The sequence below is a fragment of the Pelophylax lessonae genome, assembly GCF_965119305.1.
Source record: "Pelophylax lessonae genome assembly, chromosome: 6".
In the NCBI taxonomy this organism is placed as follows: domain Eukaryota; kingdom Metazoa; phylum Chordata; class Amphibia; order Anura; family Ranidae; genus Pelophylax; species Pelophylax lessonae.
This window is the reverse complement of record NC_138773.1, coordinates 191,305,475-191,331,061: the sequence shown is the minus strand read 5'-3', so window position 1 is coordinate 191,331,061 and position 25,587 is coordinate 191,305,475. Positions and strand designations below refer to the sequence as shown.

Genomic DNA, 25,587 nt, shown 5'->3' with positions numbered 1-25,587 from the left:
TTCAGTGGGAACGCGGAGGAACGCAGTTCCGGCATCTCCAGCACTAAATTTATGTAATGGCAAGGGTTGCTGGGGTGTGCTACAGGATCTATTGATGCTGGCTGCTGGGGATCTATTGTCATTGGAGGGGATCTTTTTTTGCCTGAGGGGGAGGTCTGTTGTTGCTGTGGGGAATCTATTGTTGCTGGAGGTGGCTCTTCTGTTCAGTTGTTGCTTAGAGAGATCTGGTGATTGAGAGAGCTGATGATTGTAACCATCCCCGTCAGTGGTAAATGGTTTGTCTCATTCCTGTAACTGATACAATCTACTGCTTGTTCTTTTGGAAAAAAAAAAACACACACACAAACAATTTCTAGAAACATAGCTTTTTTATATTATTATTCTAAGAATATCAACCTATCTACAGTTATACTAGCCATACCTAGCAGCTTAATACTGTACATACTTATGTTATGTTCTCATTAGGACATTGTACCCCGGTTGAGGAGGAGACTGAAAATGAGGAAGAACTGGAAGCTGACAGTGGAATCCTTGAAGTAAATGGAAAGAACTCAACTAAACCATTATCTGGTACTGGAACCTTTAGGAGGTCAAGCCCTGAACGAACCAAATCACATGCCACACAAAGTTCGTGGAAAACCAAGGAACAATATAACTCACACATGGTAAAACCATTACTAACACTTATGTCAACCCAAAGCTGATTGATTAGTTGTGAGAACATTAAAACAAGTTAAATTGGCTATCGGAACCTTTAGGAGGTCTAAATCAGAACCTTTAGGAGGTCACTATCAGAACCTTTTGGAGGTCACTATCAGAACCTTTAGGAGGTCAAGCCCTGAACGAAACAAATCACATGCTACCCAAAGTTCATGGAAAACCAAGGAGCAATATAACTCACACATGGTAAAACCATTACTAAAACTTATGTCAACCCAAAGCTGATTGATTAGTTCTGTTCAAACAAGTTGAACTGAAGGCCCGTACACACGTACCGATCGTCGGCATACAAACGTCGGTGGACGAAGGATCTGCCGATTGTACGCGTGTTAGTATGGTGCCTCCGACAGATGTCTGCGCACAATCCGCGGACAAAAGTCTTTCGTGCAAACATGAAAATATTTGTATGCCGACACCAGAACGGACGATTGTTCGCCTGTCAGTACACAATTCGGCCGACAGACCGCAGATTTGCAAGACTGGGCATGCTCAGAAAATAGAAAACACAGGGAAAGTTAACCATTACATGACATCACTTCTGCAGTCGGCGGACAAAATTCTTGTGCTGTCCTTGTGCTGTCTTTGCACTTTTCAGCAGACACCGACATCCCGGGGAGAAAAGAGGAACATTTGTAAGCCGACCATCGGTACGTGTGTACGGGGCTTGACTATCAGCTTCTAGTGTCTGTAAAAAATCCATTATGAAGATTTATGTACATGTGTTCAACTAAAAACACCTACTGGGAGTAAAAGAAAAGGCTGCCACACACTGGATAGATCACACGCAAACACGTTTATTGTAGAAACTTTCCACAGGCATGGCAATGGCATTCTCCTCCTTAGAAATGCCCCTGTAGATAAGCGGTCCTAGGGCAGGGACCGCCATTACCATGTCTGTGGGCAGTTTCTACAAAAAACATAAACTCATGTGATCTATTCAGTGTGTGGCAGACTTTTCTTCTACTACCAGCTGAAGAGCATGGATGGCTCAGCTTGCTTACGACACCTGGAGCTCGAAAGACACTGGGGAGTAGTAGCTTGGAGCAGAGAATCCTTCTTTTATTATTCCAACCACTTGCTCTAATCATTATAAGAATGATTTGTTCTCAATATTGAATATTCAATTGTTAATATGCTTAAAGTTTATCTCCAACCAAAACGTTATTAAAAGTTAGGGTTAGAACTTTTTTCAGCTTTATCTACCTCTGTGACTAAATTACCTCTCTTACTCCCACAGTGACAATGTATTACCAGGACAGGAAGCGAGAGGAAATATTTAGAAGGGATGCACAGCAGTAAAAACACTTATTTTTGGTAGAGTAGGAGATGGCTATGGTAGTCTACATATATTTTTTTTCAGTACATCCTTTAACCACTTTAGCTCTGTAAGGTTTACCCCCTTTCATGACCAGGTCATTTTTTGGGATACGGCACTGCGTTACTTTAACTGACAATTGCGTGGTTGTGCAATGCTGTACCCAAATAAAATTTATGTTCTTTTTTTCCCACAAATAGAGCTTTCTTTTGGTGGTATTTAATCACCACTGTGGTTTTTATTTTTTACACTATAAACAAAAAAAGACCAACAATTTTGAAAAAATAAAATACACTTTCTGCTATAAAACATATCCAAGAAAAATGTAAAAAAATCAAATTTCTTCATCAGTTTAGGCCAATATGTATTCTACTACATGTTTTTGATAAAAAAAAATCCCAATAAGCATGTATTGATTGGTTTGCGTCTACAAACTATGGGATAGATTTATGGAATTTTTATTTTTTTTTACTGGTAATGGCAGTGATCAGAGATTTTCAGCGGGACTGCGACATAGCAGCGGACAAATCTGACACTAAATGACACTTTTTTGGGACCAGTGACACTAATACAGTTATCAGTGCTAAAGAAATGCACTGTCACTTTACTAATGACACTGGAAGGGAAGGGGTTAACATTAGGGGTGATCAAACGGTTAAATGTGTTCCCTGGGAGTGCTTGCTAACTGTGTGGGGGGATGCTTTGACTGGGGGGAAGACAGAGATCCGTGTTCCTGCTTAGCAGAAACACAGAATCTCCATCTTTCCCTCTAACAGAACGGCGATCTGCCTTATTTGCACAGGCAAGCCGCCATTCTGCCTCTCTCGGGAACGATGGCTAGGTGTTGGTGAACATTGGAATCCACCAGACTCGCTGGTTGGCTCCCGCAGTATCCAATCACAGTGGGAGCAGGTCACCGGTGGCGCACATTCGCTCCCCAGACCCAGACATCTGTTGCTCGCATTGGCGCCAAGTGGGCTACTTAAACTGAGTCTGTGTTATGCTTCAATGCTGTCTTGCCTATGGCGTTACTGTGCCTACCTGAAACCTGTTACTCTGCATCTGACTACTGTTACTGACCCAGCTTGTCTTGATTACTCCTGAATTCCACCTGCATTGATCCCAGCTTGGCTCTGACCATGTTTCTGCGTGTTCCCCTTGCTGCTGCTCCACTGATCTGTTACTGACTCTGCCTGCATTCTGACACTGCTCCTGCCTACTCATCTGCACCTGATCTGTCTGCCTGTGTATGACCCGATTCGTCTGACTCTGTTTCTGCCCCTATCCTGGCTGGACTGCCTCCTGCGAGCCTCTGCCTATTTTCCACTTGTGCCACTCACCACCTGTCTGCTACCAGTCTGTTCCTGTTTCCTCTCTCCAGTGCTAGCCTGCTCCTGTCTCGTGCTCACTGGTGTCCATCTGGCATTCCTACTCTTCTGATGGTCTTCCCCTGATTGATCCTGAGAGTCCATCCAGCCCTGCTGCTAGCAAGATCATTAGGCACTGGTGCCACTCTGTACTCCTGTGCTAACTTTCTGCTCTATCAGGGGCCCCATTTAGAGCTGCAAGAGAGGCCTTCCTCATCATGTCAGGCTCTTCCACCAAGTACATGACAATTTGACTGACATCAGCTGGAGCCAATGGTTCTCAGGGAAGCCTGTGAATGCAAGGAGAGAACAGCTGGCTTTCTCAATTCTCACTCTTCTCACTGGTCATAGAGGCAGCAGTGGGAGCTAATGGTTCCTGCTGGTGTCAATTACAGCCAGCGAGCAGAGAGTAGTGGGCAGGGCCAAGCCACTTTGTGTGCATATGGACACACAGAGCACGGCTCAGGATCGAGCAGTTTGTTACTAAAAAAAATATTTGTTTACAACTAATTTAAAGTAAAAATAAATAAAAAATGTTGACTTTATAACCACGGGTAACATACAGTAATTGTCATCCAGGTTTCTGTGAAACTCTAAGGTTCCTAGGTGTACCTTGCGCTATGGCTGATTGGCATACTATCTGATGATGCTTAATACTTATAAGCTATTACCATTTAGCAAACCAAGCGACATTACACCAACAATCTTTGTAGGTGTCTGTAGGGGTGGCATTCTGACCACGAGTAAAAGGAGGGACATCCTTCCCACTAGCCCTCAATATTAGGGGCATTCTTGTCAATTAATTGGTTTTAACAGGGGTTTCTATAGACTTTAAAACCATTTCAAGGATTCCACTGGGGTTAAAAAGGTTGAGAAAGGCTCCTATAGGACGTGACAGGTCTATTCATAATCATGTCCATACGTTTCAGACATATAGCATAAAAAAACACACCCAATTATTTCATTCAGGCTATTTTACCTGCTGCATAAAAAATCAACATTGAATTTTTTTATTTTTTATTTCTCCAGATAGTGTAAATGCCAAATCTAAAAGTAGCAGCTTGAAAATGGTTGCACTAAAAAAAAGACCATTCAGAAGATTTTTGTAACATCTATCACATCTACATGTACTACAATGTACCTTAACAATATACACACAGTTATAGACTTTTCTATTTAATTTTCCATGTACAAAACCGGACAGTATTGTATCAGGATGTATCCATACATTAACTGCTTTTTGTAAATATCCATTATATTTGCCCTTACATTGCTGATGTGATAGTGTTATTTTGTCATCCAGCAGGGAGAGACAAAGTACAGTCAAATAAATGAAGATGATACAATAAGTAACAGGACTGACTATTATGAAAAGCCTCCTGTTCCTTTGGAGGTGTCATTTGGGAAGGATAATTCTTCACTTTCTCAGCAGAAGTCACATACTACATTTTATGGTGGCCCTTTTACTGGTCGAAGAAAATACCGTTATGGTGAGTAGCCAACTTAGATCCTTAATGTCATTCTGATGTTTAAAACAATGGTTGCAGAAATATCTATCTATCTATCTATCTATCTATCTATCTATCTATCTATCTATCTATCTATCTATCTATCTATCTATCTATCTATCTATCTATCTATCTATCTATCTATCTATCTATCTATCTATCTATCTATCTATCTATCTATCTATCTATCTATCTATCTATCTATCTATCTCATCAAATGTATTGAGATGCCTGCCTTTACACGCACATGAACTTTAATGGCAGCCCAGTCTTAGTCTGTAGGGTTCAATATTGAGTTGGCCCACCCTTTGCAGCTATAACAGCTTCAATTGTTCTGGGAAGGCTGTCCACAAGGTTTAGGAGTGTGTCTATGGGAATGTTTGACCATTCTTCCAGAAGCGCATTTGTGAGGTCAGGCACTGATGTGGATGAGAAGACAAATTAAAAGTACAGTAAGAACTAAATACTGAACAATGTTAATTTATTGAGCAAAAAATATTAATAAGTAGCTTATCCAAAACCAATACTTATCAATTATACAGAAGGTCAAATAGAAAAAGTAATAATGGAGCAGTGTCATATGCCAAAAGTATCAAAGTTTATTTGTACATATTGCCTTGAATATGTACAGTACAAAAAAAGTTGATACTTTTGGCATATGTAACTTCTCCAATAATTCTATTTCTGTTTTCTCTTCCTTAAACTTCTTTTTAGTGTTCTGCCTACATATCAGCTAGGACCAGAAGGTTAAACCTGAATTCCAGGTATGGCTAATTTTGCATAGTTACACGGATCCAGCTTGGACCAATGTAGCTATGCATGTCCCATACCTGTGAGATCCTCACGGAAACTGGAAATCACTGTCGTAGGCACCGCTACAACAGTGATCATCGCTAGCTTCAGAGTCCTGTGCTGAGCAGCTGCCCTACTGTTCAGTGAGTGGCAGGGTGGTGATGTCACAATCTACACCTTGTTCAAAAAGAGAACACTTTGCATTGAATAGGAGAAAGTGTTCTCTTAATAACACCCACGCTGGGTGGTGTGCAACCTCCTGTGCTCACTCCACAATTTCCTGTGCTCAATCCATCAAATTTCCACAGGTTGCAGGAAATAAATTTGATTCCCCCATCAACACAGAGAGTGTTGGTGCAAAATCCCTCCTGCCGGGCCATTGTCTTCTCCCAACTGGGGGGGTCGTGGCTTTAGCCGTCCCCGCTGGGGGAAGACAGTGGTTATTGCTATCGGCTAAAGCAGCCACTAGCAATAATCACAGGTAAAACCTGGCATGCTGGTTGTACCCAAGTTGATCGATCGATCGATCAACTTGGTACATTCAGCCTGCCCATATATGGTTTGAATCTTGGCTGGTTCCTCCTGAACCGGCTGAGATTCGAACCGTGTATGGCCTACCTAAGCAACAGAGCAGCCACTTGGCACAGGACCTAGAAGCTAGCTGAGATCACTGTAATATTGGTACCTACTAGAGTGATTTCCAGCTTTCATAAGGATCTCGAAGGTTTAACACATAAATACTTACATTGGTCCAAGTTGGAATAATAGAACTCTGAAAAAATATCCATACCTAAACTTTAAAGGGATTGTAAAGTCTCAAGGTTTTTCACCTTAATGCATTCTATGCAAAAGGCCTCATGCACACTGGATGTTTTTACAGCTGCTGTTTTTTGGCATCAGACATTTTTTTTCTACAGCCAGTAAACTCCCCAGCATTTTATCCTATGTGTCCATGCACACATAGGCTGTTATCAGCAGTTTTTGGCAGAGGCAGTTTCTGGCTGTAAAAGAGACCCAGAATTATTGGGTTTTGAGAGGAGTTTTTCAGCTGTAAAAATGCTCTAATTCTAATAAAAGCTTAAAAATGCCAGAAAATGCAGAAAAAGGCAGCTATTCTGCATTTATCTACATTTAAGCTTTTGTGGGAGTATCGTTTTGCTAAAAAAAGTGAAAAACGCTACAGCTGAAAAAAGCTAAAGGCTAAAAAACGCTACTGTAGAAAAGCTGAAAAACTCCTTATACAGATACAGCTTTCTAAACACGTTTTGATAATGTCCAGTGTGCATGAGGCCTTAAGGTAAAAAAGCTTCTTTTTTGCAGCTGCCCACCAGAGCCCCCCCCCCCCTTTTTCTTACTTGACGCCATCTGTTCCAGCAATGTGCACAAGTCCAGCGGCTCCAGACGCGGTCTCTGTCCCCAGTATATAGATTGGTAGCAGCAGGAGTCATTGGCTCCCGCTACTGTCAATCAAATCTAGTGACGAGTTCCGCTGTCTATGTCAGTTGACGCAGCAGCGGGACCCGGGAGCATGCCCGCATGGGTGCGCCATTGAAAGCGGGCTCTCCGTGGGGCCACCGGATGAAGGGCAAGAGCCAGGAGCACCAGTGGAGCACCCCAGATGAGGGGGGTCAGGGCTGCTCTGTGCAAAACCCTTGCACAGAGCAGGTAAGTATAACATGTTTGTTATTTTTATTTTAAAAAATCTGAACCTTTACAACCCCTTTAAATCGGAGGATCTTGCTTTTCTGCACGGGTTTCTGAAAAAAAACACCTGATGTTCTATAGTCTCTTCACCTAAAGGAGTCCACCGGTGACTCTATAAAGGGGATCTACAGTGGGTACGGAAAGTATTCAGACCCCCTTCAATTTTTCACTCTTTGTTATATTGCAGCCATTTGCTAAAATCATTTAAGTTCATTCTTCTTCCTCATGAATGTACACATAGCACCCCATACTGACAGAAAAACACAGAATTGTTGACATTGTTGCAGATTTATTAAAAAAGAAAAACTGAAATATCACATGGTCCTAAGTATTCAGACCCTTTGCTTTGACACTCATATTTAACTCAGGTGCTTTCCATTTCTTCTGATCATCCTTGAGATGGTTCTACACCTTCATTTGAGTCCAGCTGTGTTTGATTATACTGATTGGACTTGATTAGGAAAGCCACACACCTGTCTATATAAGACCTTCCAGATCACAATGCATGTCAGAGCAAATGAGAATCATGAGGTCAAAGGAACTGCCTGAAGAGCTCAGAGACAGAATTGTGGCAAGGCACAGATCTGGCCAAGGTTACAAAAAGATTTCTGCTGCACTTAAGGTTCCTAAGAGCACAGTGGCCTCCATAATCCTCAAATGGAAGACGTTTGGGACGACCAGAACCCTTCCTAGAGCTGGCCGTCCGGCCAAACTGAGCTATCGGGGGAGAAGAGCCTTGGTGAGAGAGGTAAAGAAGAACCCAAAGATCACTGTGGCTGAGCTCCAGAGATGCAGTCAGGAGATGGGAGAAAGTTGTAGAAAGTCAACCATCACTGCAGCCCTCCACCAGTCGGGGCTTTATGGCAGAGTGGCCCGACGGAAGCCTCTCCTCAGTGTAAGACACATGAAAGCCCGCATGGAGTTTGCTAAAAAACACCTGAAGGACTCCAAGATGGTGATAAATAAGATTCTCTGGTCTGATGAGACCAAAATAGAACTTTTTGGCCTTAATTCTAAGCGGTATGTGTGAAGAAAACCAGGCACTGCTCATCACCTGTCCAATACAGTCCCAACAGTGAAGCATGGTGGTGGCAGCATCATGCTGTGGGGGTGTTTTTCAGCTGCAGGGACAGGACGACTGGTTGCAATTGAGGGAAAGATGAATGCGGCCAAGTACAGGGATATCCTGGACAAAAACCTTCTCCAGAGTGCTCTGGACCTCAGACTGGGCCGAAGGTTTACCTTCCAACAAGACAATGACCCTAAGCACACAGCCAAAATAACGAAGCAGTGGCTTCACAATAACACCGTGACTGTTCTTGAATGGCCCAGCCAGAGCCCTGACTTAAACCCAATTGAGCATCTCTGGAGAGACCTAAAAATGGCTGTCCACCAACGTTTACCATCCAACCTGACAGAACTGGAGAGGATCTGCAAGGAGGAATGGCAGAGGATCCCCAAATCCAGGTGTGAAAGACTTGTTGCATCTTTCCCAAAAAGACTCCTGGCTGTATTAGATCAAAAGGGGGCTTCTACTAAATACTTAGGACCATGTGATATTTCAGTTTTTCTTTTTTAATAAATCTGCAACAATGTCAACAATTCTGTGTTTTTCTGTCAGTATGGGGTGCTATGTGTACATTCATGAGGAAGAAGAATAAACTTAAATGATTTTAGCAAATGGCTGCAATATAACAAAGAGTGAAAAATTTAAGGGGGTCTGAATACTTTCCGTACCCACCGTATATAGTACACATCTGTGGATGTCTCAGAAAATTGATACAAATTCTTTGATTTACCATTAAATGTCTTGAGGTTGCTAGACACCGATAAGTAAAAAAAAAAAAAAAAAAATATTCGGTGTGAATGCTGTATTTTTGCTGCCCTCTCACGCCTTGCTGCCCAGTAAGTACAGGGCTAAGCCTGTGTTATGGTAAATAAGGACTTGGTAACCAGGCTGTATACAGTTATTTCAGCAACAAGAAATTAACTTGAAAGAAGTTAATTAATTTAGGATGAAGGCTAGACCTTTTGTTAGGGTTTAATTACTGTTTGTATTCTCACAAAAAAAAAAAAAAAGATTATCCCTTATTTCCTGTATGGTCAACTGGACAGGAAGTGAGTAGAATATTTCCAACCTAGACAAAGACAGCAAAACAATGACTTTATTGTATAATAGCTGGGTAGAGATAACATTTCTGTTAGGTTTTATTGCTATTTGCATGCCTGTTGGTTTCCCATCACTCCTTTTTCCAAGGACCATTAAGTGAGGACTAGTTAGGAGATACCTTCTGAGGGAAGCATCCCTACCTTCTGTGGACCCAGTTTGCAAATAAATGCTGACAGCCTCAGGGGTTTTATTCATTTCCCACTCTGTCCAAAACTACCTAAAGTTCCACCTTCTCATTTCCTTTTCAGTTAGCATCACCTCTCACTAGTGTCTTGTCAGGTATCCTTTCTGAGTCCTCCCATTACCTGTGATAGCCTTTTTTTGATAATGAGAGTAATCAGTACTGACAAACCTAAGTATAAGACCGCATTCACACTGCAGCGGCACGACTTCGGGGGCGACCTGTGAAGTCGCCTGCAGCGTGACTTCGGCACGACTAGCACGGACTTCACAGAATGAATGTCTATGCAAGTCGCTCCAGGTCGCCCCGAAGTAGTACAGGACCCTTTTTCTAAGTCGGAGCCACTTGTGTCGCTCCTATTAGAACCGTTCCTGTACTACACAATGAAAGTGACGGTGCACGACTTGTCAGGCTGACCAAGTCGCCTGACAAGTCATACTAGTGTGAATAGACACTAATGGTCTCTTCAAGAAATTGCTACAAATAGAAAAAAATCAAAAGTCTGGCATTTGACACAGTAAACAAATAAATAGAGGGAGGTATTATGCACCGGGAAAAACTGTCCGCAGCAAAGCAACCTCAATAAACCAATCACAGCATATTGGAAAGGACACGGAATTAGGACAACCACAACATGAAGTATGTTAAATCACAGTACTATGCTTAAAGAAATGGAGCATTGTTTTGGCTTTTAGAAACAGCAAGCAACAAAGCTGGAGTATTATGTTTCACGGCACTTTTGAACTTTTGAAAGAAGCCAGATATAACTGCAGGGAATAAGTTGAACAGTGTTTCCAAGATCAGTGTACGACTAAATAGACAAATTCAGGCGGTTTACTGTTGGTGGTCATTTGTGGCAGTTCATTTGGATTCAAAGTGCATTTGTACCCAAATTTGTTTTGGAGTAGTAAAAGTTTAACAGTACAGGTTGTGAGGTTGGTCACAGTTATTAATTGTTCCATGTTTATCAAAAGATAATTTCAGCCACCTTGTAATACAGGCGTATAAGGGTGTATCTTATGGCGTACTGAAACCTACGAAGACTGTTCCTTTGAGAATTCCTTTGGAGAGAGGTGTAGAGTAGTAGAAGAAGACATAGATGGATGGACACTGGGGGAAGAGAGGAGCAGAAAAAGAGGGAGGGGTTGGAGTACCACTGAGGAGGGTGGCCATGACATCCAAGTCATGCATGAAATATCTTTGCTGCCATAAATGAGTGCTGAAGCAGTTAGTGATCATATAATGAATACACAAGGTCCTTTTTTGGGGGACCCTTAAAACTGATTGTGAGACCTAAAGCAGTTGTAAAGGGTAAGGGTTTTTATCCTACCTTAATGCATTCCCTGCATTAAGGTAAAAAGAAAACCTTCCAAGATTGGCTCCCCCAGACCCCAAAACACCTGAGTCAGAACTCGATCCAGCTATGTGCCAAAGATCTCTTTCTCCTCACTGGACATGGAGGCAGCAGCAGGAGTCATTGGCTCCTGTTGCTGTCAATCAAACCCAGAGAGGATGGAGTGGGGAGCCGTGCTGTGCTATGAGTGTATAAAGACAAAGAGAGTCCAACCACTTTGTTTCATGGCTTACAAACATTGGTCAGTATTTAGATTTAAAAGACTAGCACAGAGAGTGCCCAATATCATTCTTAATAATGTTCCAGCAAACTAGGAAGGTTAAAAATTACCTAACTTTGATTTTCTTCAGAAAACAAACAAACATTCAGTTGACATGGGTTCAGTAGATGTACAGACCTACTAATTCCCACAAAATACACCTTTTTTTCACAGAACCCAATAAACTACACCACACCATGGGCTGGGTCAAGTGGCTGCAACAGACTTTTATTAACCACTTAAGCCCCGGAGGATTTGGCTGCTAAAGGACCAGGGGTTTTTTTGCGATTTTTTACTGCGTGACTTTAACGGACAATTGCGCGGTCGTGCGACGCTGTACCTAAACGAATTTGACGTCCTTTTTTTCCCACAAACAGAGCTTTCTTTTGGTGGTATTTGATCACCTGTGCGATTTTTTGATCACGCGCTATAAACAAAAAAAGAGCGTAAATTTTGCAAAAATAACAATATTTTTCACATTTTTTTATATGAAATTCCCCAAAAAAAAAAGTAAAAATCAAAATTTTTTAACATTTTTCGGCCAATTTGTTTTATGCTACCTATGTTTGGTAAAAAAAATCGCAAAAAGCGTATTTTGATTGGTTTGCGCAAAAGTTATCGCGTTTACTAACAAAGGGAAAGATTTCTGTCATTTTTGGTGTTTTTTTTTTAACGCGTAATGGCGGCGATCTGCGATTTTTTTTTCGGTACTGCGACATTGCGGCGGACAGATCGGACCCTTGACTGACATTTTTGACACTTTTGGGGTTACCAGTGACATTACTGCAGTAATCAGTGCTATACATATGCACTGTTACTGCAAAAATGACACTGGCAGGGAAGGGGTTAACTTTATTGGACAGGGAGGGGTTAAGTGTGTCCTAGGGGCGTGATTCTAACTGTGTAGGGACATTCCTATTGGTGTAAAAGCAAAGATCAACCGTTCTACATAGTAGAACGGACAGATCTTCACTTTTACACAGGGAGAACTGACAGGCAGCTTGTTTACACAAGCTGCTCTGTCTTTCTCCCTTCACAGGAGCGATCGCAGTGTGACTGGCGGACATCGAGTCCGCCGGTCACACGCACTGACTTGCCTGTGAACGAGCCGCGGCGGGCGCGCGCCTCGGCGGGCGCGCGCCCGCCCGCGTTAGGCTCGCAAGTCAGTGACAGGCGAGTGACGTACCGATACGTCACTCTGCCTGGCCGGGGCTGACCGCCGCAGTATATAGTCGTGCGGCGGTCGGCAACCGGTTAAACAATGTCAAACAAAACATTTTAACATAGGCAGAAAAATAAATTGCAAATGGAAAAGTATTTAAAAATGTTGTTTTATCTGCAGCCATACAAACAAGGGCCTCCAGCCACCAAAACACCAGTGCCAGAACATTATTACAATATCACTTGCACAGGGCCGCAGATAATCTTTTTCCTGGGGGGGGGCTCAGCCTTAGGCACCCAGAGGAGAATATTTAGGCAGCACATCTGCTACGCTAAGACAAGGTGTGGGCGTGACAAAATTGTGCTAACAGTGGGAGGGGCTAAAAACTTGAACTTACTTACTGTGTACATGGTAGCGTGCTACAGTCCTTGTATCCTAAAAATATGCTTTAATTACTGTGCTACACATGAGAGAGTCTAACAGACATGTACAACACCCAGAATGCTGGATTTGTAAAATATAATGCTTTTCTGCAAACAACCTACCTAGAAGAAGAACTTTGTTAACAGTGACTACTAAGCAACCAGCATCTGCTGTACGATACAATGTATAGCATAAATAGTGCAGAGGTCAGGTGTATTTCATATACAGTCTAGTCTAGCCAACCCTGTAGGCTGGGTGGCAGTGCAATAGCAGGCCACACGAAAGAACTGCCAGGACAAAATCAAATCTTGCTTAGTGCAGCTCAGCCATTCACAGGAAACTTCCTGTATGAAAAGAACTTAATTACCAGTGACCACTGAGCAACCAGCATCTGTTGTATAATAGAGCTTAAATAGTGCAGGGGTTAGGTATATGTCATATCCAGTCTAGCATATGCAGTCCCCTTTAGGTAGAACTCTACTGGCGGCGGAAAATCCTTGTGACAGCAAGCAAGTATGAAACAAAAAACAGTAGCTGAAGGCCTCTCACCACATTAAAGCTGCAGCTGGACTCCTAATGGCAATCAATCTCACATACTTTGTCCTAACTAGGTAAGAGGTAGTCAGCAATGCTCTGGACCTGCCTCTTAAATTTGGTGTCCATGTATTCCTCTGATAGCCAATCCTCTAGGTTATATGGCCACACAATTCATATAGCACAGTGGAGGGGTTAAAGCCTAACTCCATGTTTATGGTGTCTTTAAATAGTTCATTTGGGCCAAGCCGGGCCAAAAGAAATGATTTCCTTGGACAATGGATGTTCCTGCTGTCAACATTGTATACACTGTATGTAGCCTCAGCTACATACAGTATACAGTGCTGTGTTTAGGGAGAGGAACAAGGACTTCCAGTCTGCTGCCAGAAAAAAATCAAATAGGGCTGAGCGCTGCTCAGTCATTCACGGGAAACGTTTTATCAACGAATACAAGACATCCTCTGGCTGAGACAAAAATCATGAAATTATCCACCCACCTAAGCAGCATGGTATTTCCATTCGAAAAGCCCATTTGGCTGTCAAAAAAATGGTGCTCCCCTCTTGCACTGTCCTATTAGCCCGTGGAGGAGATGGGCTGTTTTGTGGTTGTGTGGCTCCCGCAGCTGAGAGGTTACCTTAGCCTAGCTCCTGCATTGTGGACTGGCACTCTGGGGAAAGGGGGAGGGGGATTTGGACCCCCCATTATCCACACCCCTGTCTTTGCAGATATCATCCTAACACCAATTTCCAATGTAGCTAAGAGACACCATACCTGGAGTGGCTGTCCTATCTACATTAAACCTGGTTAAAATTCCAGCCTGCAAAAGCAAAAAGACCTAACCAACTACAGTGACAAAATAATAGATGCAAACAATAATATTTAAATAAATACTACACTACTTTCTGGAAAAGATGTACTATCATCAGGTAGCTGGTGAGTGGGAAAGTTAGCCTGGTGCTGCACTCCTCCACAGAGCACAGGTTGGTCTCCTACAGTCTTGTAACCCCTCCTATATACCCCCTACACCACTCAAACCTGCAACTAAGGTAAGCACCATATCTCCCCATTTACTTAGCAGCTGAAAGTATTCCCAAGCAATTGATACTCATCGTTTGCTGTCTAAAATTTTGCTATGCAGGTAAACAGGAGCCAATGAGACTGTACAATGAAAATATGGAACATCTACCAGAGGGGTCTTTCTTGCCACCTATTTCTCAACCTGTTGGCCCAGAGTCTGAAGTCATGAAAGATACTAAGGTAAAAATGTACACAAAATATAGGTGACAATTGAATTGTTGGGTATTTATACAAAAATATATTGTGAGAAGCAATGTTGCCCATGGTAAGCAATCATATTTCTCTTTAGTTTTATATATATATATATATATATATATATATATATATATATATATATATATACAAAAACAAATTTTAAAAAATCTAACAAGTCGCCATGGGCAACTTTTTTTTCTAACCTTCCTATCTTTACCAAAAAAAGAGCAATCAGAGTAATTTTATCATCCTTGACAACAATCACAAAGAGCTCCTCCAGTGTCCAGTCCAGGGTCATCAGTTTAAATCCCAACCATGCCACTACTTGCCCAGAGTTTTCATGTGCTTGCGTGGGTTTCCTCTGGGTACTGCTGTTTCCTCCCATACTCCAAAGACGTTCTTATAGGTTATCTGGCTCCTGTCTAAATTGTATGTGTGTGTATGAATGTAAATTAGGGAGCTTAAATTGTAATCTCCCCGAGGGAAGGGACTAATGTGAATGTACAATATAATGTAAAGCACTGCATTAATTGTCAGTGCTATATAAAAACCTATATTTGAATAATATAGGTCCGACTTAGAAAAAGGGTCCGGAGCTTCTTTGGGGCGACCCGGAGGCGACCGCCAAAGACTTCAATGTTATGAAGTCCGTGGTGGCCGCTCCGAGGTCGCGGCGCGCTGCTCGCACCGCGACCTCGGAGGTCGCCCCCCCAAGTCGGATCGCGGCAATGTGAACGGGGCCTTATTTATTCTATTAATTATTGTTTTACCTATAATTGCACATTATCAATTGTCATATTTAGTTACAGTTAAGATCTAATAGTGCACATATTTATTATTCATTATTATTGATTATTTATTGATTTTTTGTATATTTAAGATCCAATAGTGCACATATTCATTATTGAACAATTTCTGAATATTTAAGAGTTTTTGAATAGGGGGTTATACCCTAAGATTATAAGTCACAATTACCACCCTTGAATCACAGCACTCCCCCTCACCATTGTCTAACTAAACTGTTAGTACCAGTTACCGTACGAGCAGCATCAGGGGTAGAATTGTATATAACGTCCCCACGACAGCGCAAGAATCATTTCAGTAAAATAGAATCTTTATATTTTAATAATAACTTACAGCCTTGGCAATTACAAAAAACACAGGTAGATATATTATTTTTTGCAGTCTTGGCTGTTTACTGACAGAGACACAGGAAAACAGGTGACTCGCTGTCGCTGGCTCATTTTGAAAAGGGGTACACATATGCATATAACCCAGAAGTACTGCAATGTGTTCCAGCACTCACCTTAGGCTAGCCATACATGAATTTATTTCTACATCTATGATATTTAGAAAATTATTAATTGCTATTTTTTTTTTTTTTTTTTGTAGCACCTTCCTAGTCAGGTGCTAGGTAAAAGCATCAAATTGCTTTCCTGCTTATCATGGAGCTGGATTTCTAGTTAGGCCTGCTACATGTGTCCAGGTGTGATTCACTTGGTCTGAGAGAGTGTCCCCACTGTGTCCAATAGGGGAGCCTGTTGGACAGTGGAGGAAACCCAGCCAATGACACACAGGCTTTTGTGGCAGTCCCAGTGGGAGGGCAGAACAGTGGTGCATCCTGGGATTGACCATAAAAGCCAGGGACACATGTGACAGGGCGTCTTTGGGCGAGAAGCCTGGTCCCAGGAGGAGGGTGATGGCTGTCTCTCCTCCTGTCAGGTTGGAAAGTCGTCACAGGCGGTCGGCCTGGTGGACCAGAGTGTGGAGCTGAACTGTGAGGTGGAGCAGTGGCAGAGGTCCCTGTGAAAAACAGTGTCTGTGAGTACCAGGGAGCTTGCCAGGGGTCTGCCCAAGAAGGGGACCACTCCAGGGAAAGTCAGTGGACAAGAATCAGCACACACAGTGAGTCAGAAAGGGGGTGCCAAGTTAGACCCTGAAGAGAAGCTAAAGTACAGTTCATCGGTTAAATCTTCACCTCAGTGGCAAAGTGAAGCAGCGGCCTTGCCGCACACACCTCAGATAGATGTCCTTAATCTGTGCATAGTTGCTAGTTGGAGTATCCCACTCATCCCATCTCCCATCCCACTATAAAATAAAAACACAAAAAACCAAATCCCCTGGACTGTTCATTGACTGAGCCGAGTGTAAAGTGAGGAAAATTTTAGAGATTGTTGCTATGGGGGTAACCCAGGGGAATCCACTTTAAGCAGCTCCTACGGGGGCAGCGCTATGTTTTTTTTTTTTTTTTTTTTAGCAATCTCCGCTGCTGGCTATTGTTTGAATACCCCAGCAGTGACTGCATCTGATAAGATACAGTCATCGTTCGGCCGGCAAATTTCCACTCCGCTCTTTCGATTTTTCAGTCAAAAGTTTGTCAAGCCGGATGTTGCCAACAGGGCCCCTATCAGCTTCAATTTAGTCCATTTCAGCAGGAATCAGCTTAAATTCTAGTTTATATGGCCAGCCTTAGTCCCTTTTGCTCACATCAAGTAGCAATAGTGAGTGATCTCACTATTATTTTAATTACTCTGTAGTTGAGTTGTGGTGCTCAGGCAGCCCAGCAATGGAGATATCATTGGGCTCTGGCTTAGACAAGCAGACATGATTAAAGGTAGAGTAAGAAGTTAGCCCTATATGTGCCACACGTTTATAAAGACCTGAACTGTGGAATCTGTACCCAAAAAAGGCAGGTGGAGGTAAAAGGACTGGTCACCAATATTGCCAATGGGCTCCCTCCAGATGATACTTTCCTTGGTACTGACTTACCATACTCATTCTACACTGTGGCTGATGGTGGCAGTGCTTTTCACAAAATATGAAAAGGTGAAATAACTTACAACTTGTGATCTATACCCCTGGTCCCTGCAGCATTTACCTATTAGGATGATTATCTTTCCCTGCCCGTGCTAACTGATGTAGCGGTCTGGCCATTTCAAAGTTGCTTCTGCATCCTTCTTACTTCTGGGCCAAATGCACACATGCACTGTGTTACAGTTCAAAGACTTGTAGTTTAATTGTCCTAAAAGTGTTTTTGTTTGTTTTTTAGTAACTGTAGACCCTAATTTTTTTTAAAGCGGTGTAAATCTTTCTTGGTCATTTTTACCTACAGGTAAGTCTATAATAAGGCTTAACTGTAGGTAAACCATTTAGGAGATATTAACCCTGCATGCATCCAGTGACATCACTGTGATGGCGCATACCTTGCCAGAGTTTCAGAGCTTCATGCTGGGACTGAGTGACGTCATGGTGACTCTGGCCAATCACATAGCTGGAGCGCGCGAACCCATAAGAAAGATAGGGGGAACATGTCAGCCCTCTCAGCGGTGACTTTACAGTGCTGGAGGGCATCGTTCCAAGGTAAGTATTTCATAATGTGCTAATATGGTATGCATACTAGCACATTATGCCATTGCCTTGCAGGTTTTTTTTTTTTTTTTGCAACACCCATTGTTTACAACTGCTTTAAGTAACAAACATGTCATACTTACCTTCTCTGTGCTTAGGTTCCATGCCAGCCCTCCTGGCTCCTCCCATTTGCTGAGTGTCCACCATAGCAAGCCGCTTGCTACAGGGGCACTTGTACAGGCTCGCTCCTAAGCTGTGCGTTCTGTGTACATTGACACACATAGCGTTTCTGAGTCTACAAGGAGAGAGAGAGCGGAGAGAGGGCTGCTGCTCTCATGCACAGCGCTGGATTGAGATCTGGCTCGGGTAAGTATTACGGTGGGGGCACCGCAGTTAGAAGGTTTTGACATACTAAATGTGGCTGAGTTCATGTAAACACACCTAAATGTGACTAAACCTACTTTAAAGCAGGAACATTTAAACACAGGATAAAGTAATCTGGGGGGCAAAAAAGTCATTTAAACTTCCCAGCTGACTTTGCCAGCATTTAGAAAAGCTAAAAGCAGGAGTGCCGATATCAACGAGGCCTCATTGTGTGGTAGACTTTATAGCAGAGAAGAATACTATTACACTAGCTAGTGTCAGCAAATCAATTTAGTCAAATCAGTTGCAATGATTTTAGATAAAATAGTTTTACAGAGATCTGATGATTATACAGTTCTTCAGCTGATTAACTTGATATTGATAACATTTGTATTGGACTGATTTGTGTACAAAGAAAAAGCTTTGTATGTGATTTATCCATTGCCAGCATTTAGTAATAGTAATAGCAGAATAAATGCTGGTATTGCCATTCCACCTAACAATATTTTACAATACTACTTTCCTGGCTGTCACTAGCTTCAAAAAATGTTCAAGGTACTTACCCAAAGCACATATGCATGTTACTAAGTCAGAGGTTGGCAGAACCTCAAATTTATTTATTTATTTATTTTAATTTTTTTAGGAGAGACCCTAGAGAATAAAATGGCGATCATTGCAATATTTTATGTCACTTGGTATTTGTGCAGTGGTCTTTCAAATGCAATTTTTTTTTAAAGAAATATATTTTCATGAATTAAAAAAAAAAACAGTAAAGTTAGCCCAATTTTTTTGTATAATGGGAAAGATGATCTTATGTGGAGTAAATAAATACCTAACATGTCATGCTTTAAAACTGCGCAAACTTGTGAAATGGTGAAAAACTACGGTACTTAAAAATCTCCAGAGGCGACGCTTTAAACTTTTTTAACTAATACCTGTTTAGAGGTCCTGTGCTAGCATTATTGCTCTCACTCTAACAATAGCGGGGATACCTCACATGGGGGGTATGGGCACAGTTTACATATGCGGGAGCAATTTACGTATGCATTCACTTCTGCACGCAAGCACGGAGGGGCAGGGTGCTCTACTTTTTTTTTTCTTATTTTTTTTTTCACACTGTCCCTTTAAAAAAAATGTTTTGATAACTTTTATTTCTGTCATAAGGAATGTAAAACATCCCTTGTGACAGTAATAGGCAGTGACAGGTACTCTTTATGGAGAGATCTGGGGTCTAAAAGACACCAAATCCCTCCTTTGCACTTAAAAACATTTAAATCGGCAAGTTTGGCTGTGTTGAATACTGCCATTTTTTTAAAATCTGGCGCCTTTAACCACTTAAGCCCCGGAAGATTCTACCCCCTTCCTGACCAGGGCCTATTTTGCGATTCGGCACTGCGTGACTTTAATGGACAATTGCGCGGTCGTGCGACGCTGTACCCAAACGAATTTGACGTCCTTTTTTTTCCCACAAACAGAGCTTTCTTTTGGTGGTATTTGATCACCCTGTGCGATTTTTTGATCATGCACTATAAACAAAAAAAGAGCGTCAATTTTGCAAAAATAACAATATTTTTCACATTTTTTTATATGAAATTCCCCAAAAAAATGTAAAAATCAAAATTTTTTAACATTTTCGGCCAATTTGTTTTATGCTACATATGTTTGGTAAAAAAAATCCCAAAAAGTGTATTTTGATTGGTTTGCGCAAAAGTTATCGAGTTTACTAACAAAGGGAAAGATTTTTGTCATTTTTGTTGTTTTTTTTTTTAACGCGTAATGGCGGCGATCTGCGTTTTTTTTTTTGCGGCACTGCGACATTGCGGCGGACAGATCGGACCCTTGACTGGCACTTTTGGGGCTACCAGTGACATTTCTACAGTAATCAGTGCTATACATATGCACTGTTACTGTAAAATTACACTGGCAGTGAAGGGGTTAACTTTTTTTGAGAGGGAGGGGCTATGTGTGTCCCTAGGGGCGTGATTCTAACTGTGATTGGCTGTGGCTTGAGATGTATGAACAGTGATCAACGGTTCTACATAGTAGAACCGCATGATCACCATTCATACACCGGGGAGAATGACAGGCAGCTTGTTTACACTAGCCGCCTGACTTTCTCCCTCTCCACCGACGATCGCGAGTGACCGGTGGACGATCGGGTCCGCCGGTCACACGCACGGGGGGTCCGTGACCACTCGGGAGCGGGAGCGCGCCTCCGGGGAAGCGCGCTCGCTCCCTAGACCCTCACAGGCTAGCGACGTAGTACTACATCACTCTGCCTGTGAGGGGCTGACCGCCGCAGTAAATAGTCGTGCGGCGGTCGGCAAGTGGTTAAGGCTCCAGTAACCGGAAGTGATATCATGACGTCACTTCAGGGTTTCTACATCGGAGACCCGATCAAAGCTGAATCTGGCTTTGTTCAGGTCTTCGGCCAGCCGGCGGACATGCCGGCTGGTCGATCAGATCTCCCATTGGGAGGAGAGACCAGAACGAGCCGCCGAAGGTGGCAGGAGGGGGGGACGCCCCCTCCCGCTGCTTGTAATAACAGCTGAGCAGCTGATTAGCCGCATCAGTTGTTATTACAAGAAAGCCGACTGTCGGCTCTAAAAAACTGTATCGGGGTAATGACTAGCTGCAAGCATCACCCTGATAAAACCCCTTGAAGCTGAGGCTGCATATTTGCATTCCAACTATACAGTCGCCATAGCAAATGTACAATGTATATTATATAGAATTAGGTGGATGAAAAAGTTTCTCATTCATAGTTACATAGTTACATAGTTACATAGTTACATAGTAGGTGAGGTTGAATAAAGACAATAGTCCATCCAGTTCAACCTGTGTAGGTGTGTGTGACTGTAATCATCTAACATAGCCCTCAATCTCCTGATCCTTGAGATGTAAGTCTAAGAGTCTTTTGAAAGTCACCATACTACCCGCAGAAACCACCTCTTGTGGTAGACAATTCCACAATCTTGTAGCCCTAACAGTAAAGAACCCCCCACGTTGCCTGAGGTTAAAACGCTTCTCCTCTAATCGCATTGTATGTCCTCGAGTCCTCATGCAATTCCTTCGAATGAACAGCTTTTCTTCTAAGCTGAGATCCCCATTAAGATATTTATAAATTGCTATCATGTCCCCTCTCAGACGTCTTTTCTCCAGGGAAAATAAATCGAGCGATTGCAGCCGCTCTTCATAGGTAAGGTCCTCCAACCCCCTAATCAGTTTAGTTGCCCTTCTCTGGACTTTCTCCAGCTCCAACACATCCCTCCTGAGGACTGGCGACCAGAACTGGACAGAATACTCCAGATGCGTTCGGACCAGAGTTTTATAAAGTGGAAGGATTATAGTCTTATCTCTGGAATACATCCCTTTCTTTATGCATGCTAATATTCTGTTGGCTTTGGAAGCTGCCGCTTGGCATTGCATGCTGTTGCCTAATCTATCATCAACTAAGACTCCCAGATCTTTCTCCATTTTTGATTCCCCCAAGGGTTCCCCTCCTAACGTGTATTGTGTTTTTATGTTTTTGGTCCCCAAGTGCAAAACCTTACACTTCTCCACATTAAACCTCATTTGCCATGTCGTTGCCCACTCCGTAATTTTGTCCAGGTCATTCTGTAGGATATCTGCTTCATGCTGTGCAGTTATTGCCCTGGCCAATTTTGTGTCATCTGCAAAAACTGATAACGAACTACTGATCCCTTCCTCAATGCTGTTTATGAATAAATTGAACAAGGTTGGTCCCAGGACTGAGCCCTGGGGCACCCCACTTACTACCTCAGACCAGTCTGAGTATGCGCTGTTTATTACTACCCTTTGGACACGGCCTTTTAGCCAATTCCGTATCCAAGAGCAAACCCTGCTGTCGATACCTGCAGACCTTATTTTATAAATTAAGCGCTTGTGGGGAACTGTATCAAACGCCTTAGCGAAATCCAAGTACACCACATCCACTGGTCTCCCCCTATCTAGCTCACAGCTCACTTCCTCGTAGAATGCTAAGAGATTGGTTTGACAAGATCGCCCATTTGTAAACCCGTGCTGGTTACTACTGATGATGTTGTTGTCTTTAGCATACTCTACGATATAGTCCCTTATCATCCCCTCCAAAAGTTTACATATTATTGATGTCAGACTGACAGGCCTATAATTTCCCGGGATATGTCTCTGGCCCTTTTTGAATATCGGAATCACGTTAGCCTTCCTCCAATCCCCTGGTACATCTCCTGTCCTAATACTGTCAGCAAAGATCAGGAACAGTGGTCTAGATATAACCATACTGAGTTCCTTGAGCACTCTCGGATGTACGCCATCCGGGCCTGGTGATTTGTTTGTGTTAAGTTTATCCAGTCTTTCCCTGATTTCCCCCTCTGTTAGCCATAGTGGCAAGTCCTGTGTATTACTACTAACCATACAGTCATGGTCAGTGTACCCTTCCTTTTCCTGCGTAAAGACTGACGAGAAAAAAGAATTCAGCACGGCTGCTTTTTCAGTGTCCTCTGTAACCATCCTCCCATCATCGCTAATTATGTGTGCAATATGCTCTGCCCTAGTTTTTTTGCTGTTGATATATTTAAAGAATTTCTTTGGGTTTTTTTTACTATCCTCCGCTATTTGTCTCTCAAAGTTGATTTTAGCCATCTTGATTTCGTGTTTACACTTCTTATTTTCCTCCTTGTATTGCTGGAAGGCCGATACGGTGCCCTCTGATTTATATTTCTTGAAGGCCAATTTTTTTCCCCTAATAAGTTTTTTAACGCTACGGTTTAGCCAGCCAGGTTTGGCTTTGTCTCTTCTAAATTTATTCCCCATAGGAATGCACTGCAAGATGCCTTTGCTTAATATTGTTCTAAAGCATTCCCATTTTTCCTCTGTGGTCAGTGATCCCAGGGTTTGGTCCCAGTTTACCCTTTCCATCAATGAGTACAATTTTGGAAAGTCTGCCCTTCTGAAGTTTAGGGTTCTTATGTTCCCCACTTGCCTTTTTATATTGTTATTTATACTAAATGTGATCATCCTGTGATCGCTAGAGCCCAGGTTGTCCTGGACTCCTACCTCCGAGATTATGTCTGGGTCATTAGTGATCAATAGATCCAGGATAGCATTCTCTCTAGTAGGGGAATCCACCAACTGCGACATGTAGTTATCCTGTAAGGTTTCCGTGAATAGCCGGGCCTTATGCGAGTGTGCAGTCCCCTCTTCCCAGTCAATGTCGGGATAATTGAAGTCCCCCAATATGATGACTGATCCTAGTTTTGCCGCTTTACCTATTAGTGCTAAAAATTCCAGCTCTACCTCCTCCCCTTGGTTAGGTGGCCTATAGCAAACCCCCACAACTACTCTCAATCTTCAATCTTGCTTCCTCAGAATTCACTTTCTCGTATGACCTTTAGATATGGCAGAAGATCTAAATGAAGAACCAATACTTTGCAGGTGCAGATGGTACCATAAGAGCAAAGTAAAATGATGTAATGTAGAAATCTTTAACCAAGTATCAAAGTTTAGGGAGAGCCAAAACATAGAAGCTAAAACTGGGAAGTGGATGCCAAAATCCCTTTCTCCCTGAAAAAAAACAAGGGTAGCACATTTACTCCTAACATGTATATTCAATAATACAGACATACTCCTACCAAAATCATCTGGCATCCCCACCTAGCAACAACACAGCATGATCCACAAAATAGGACCCTGTCAGCAAAGGCATCCTTCATGTTATCTCAGTATAGGTTTCTTCTAAGTAACAGGTGCCTATCATCTACACCAGGGAGGACCATTATTGTGTTGGCAAAGCATTAATCATAATTTTAGCCTCATGTCCCACCCATCCTTTTGATTGACATTGATAAGATTTGTAACAGACAGCAGAAAACTGCCCTATTTGCATTGCTCTACTGGCTTGGCCCAACCCAGCAGACACCAAATGCCTACAACAAACCAATTGTACCATCCCCCTGGTTTACTGCAGGCGCACAAAGGTTGTAGTTGGGGCCCCTGGATATCCCTCAGGCTCCTGCCTAGATGGATTTGTAAATTGATCGAGCTCCACTCAAAGATGGTAGATTTAAACTTGGAGGGCCATCCTTCTATACCAAAAATAACATTAAATGGTTTGGTTTGATGAGTAATATAATTTAGGTGCAATGTTGGACCATTGTTGCTGATTATTATTATACAGTGTTTATATAGTGGAGCTCTTTACAATGTTAGGGCAAACAGTACAGTTACAATACAATTCAGTACGGGGGGAATCAGAGAGCGCTGCTCGTTAGAGTTTACAATCTAAAAGCTTGATGTTTTTCTTTACATACAGGAACCATTAAAGTTACCCCCAATTATGGAAGAGCCCCCCAGATTCCTACAAAGAAAAAGGAGGCGCAAAGCTGCAGATCCACCAAAGGAACTTTTAGTCATACCACTGCTTGTTCACTTTGAAAATCAAAAAGTAACCCAAGGCGAAAAGACAAACACAGATGGGAGCACAAAAGCTGTGCCTGTGAACAATGATGAAGGTACAGTACAGTGACATTTACTAAGCGTATTTGGGAACATGGCCATAGACCTTGTTATACTGTAGGTTATTATCTATTAGTTTAAGACTAGATGCATGGAGCTAAAAATTTTGAATTTCTAAAGTTTAATGTAACTGTAGCACTGCCCCCTAGGGAGCTGATGAGATTGGATTCCCCTGGTTTACCAATAGCAACAGTCTGTTAAACTTATCACTTTAAGTCCTTGGCTCAGTCAATGAACAGTCCAGGGGATTTGTTTTTTTCTGTTTTATTTGAAATTGGGATGGGAGAAGGGATGAGTGGGATACTCCAACTAGAACTATGCACAAATTCTGAGGACAACTGACTGTAATGTGTATGCGGCAAGGTCGCTGCTTTAACTTGCCACATAAGTAAATTTAAATAGATTGTTCCTGCTTGAATATTTTCTTTAGGGTTAACAACTTTGCACCCCCTTTACTATCACTGCCTGTGTGCTGACACCTGTCCACTGACTCTAGTCACTGGAGTGGTTCCATTCCTGGGCAGACCCTTTGGCAAGCTCCCCTGTACTCATGGATACTGTTTTTCCAGAGTTGCTCTGCCTTCACCTCCACAGTAAG

At 42.4% G+C, this 25,587-nt stretch overlaps 1 protein-coding gene across 1 annotated transcript in view; it reads left to right on the top strand.

Annotated features, from left to right (window-relative positions):
• Positions 1-25,587, top strand: part of KIAA2012 — a 270,773-nt gene that overhangs the window by 71,579 nt on the left and 173,607 nt on the right. Inside the window, exons 5-8 of the mRNA XM_082262270.1 lie at positions 466-665; positions 4,706-4,892; positions 14,629-14,747; positions 24,787-24,985. Of these exons, the coding sequence (XP_082118396.1) occupies positions 466-665; positions 4,706-4,892; positions 14,629-14,747; positions 24,787-24,985 (705 nt within the window). The remainder of the gene's footprint in view (positions 1-465; positions 666-4,705; positions 4,893-14,628; positions 14,748-24,786; positions 24,986-25,587) is intronic.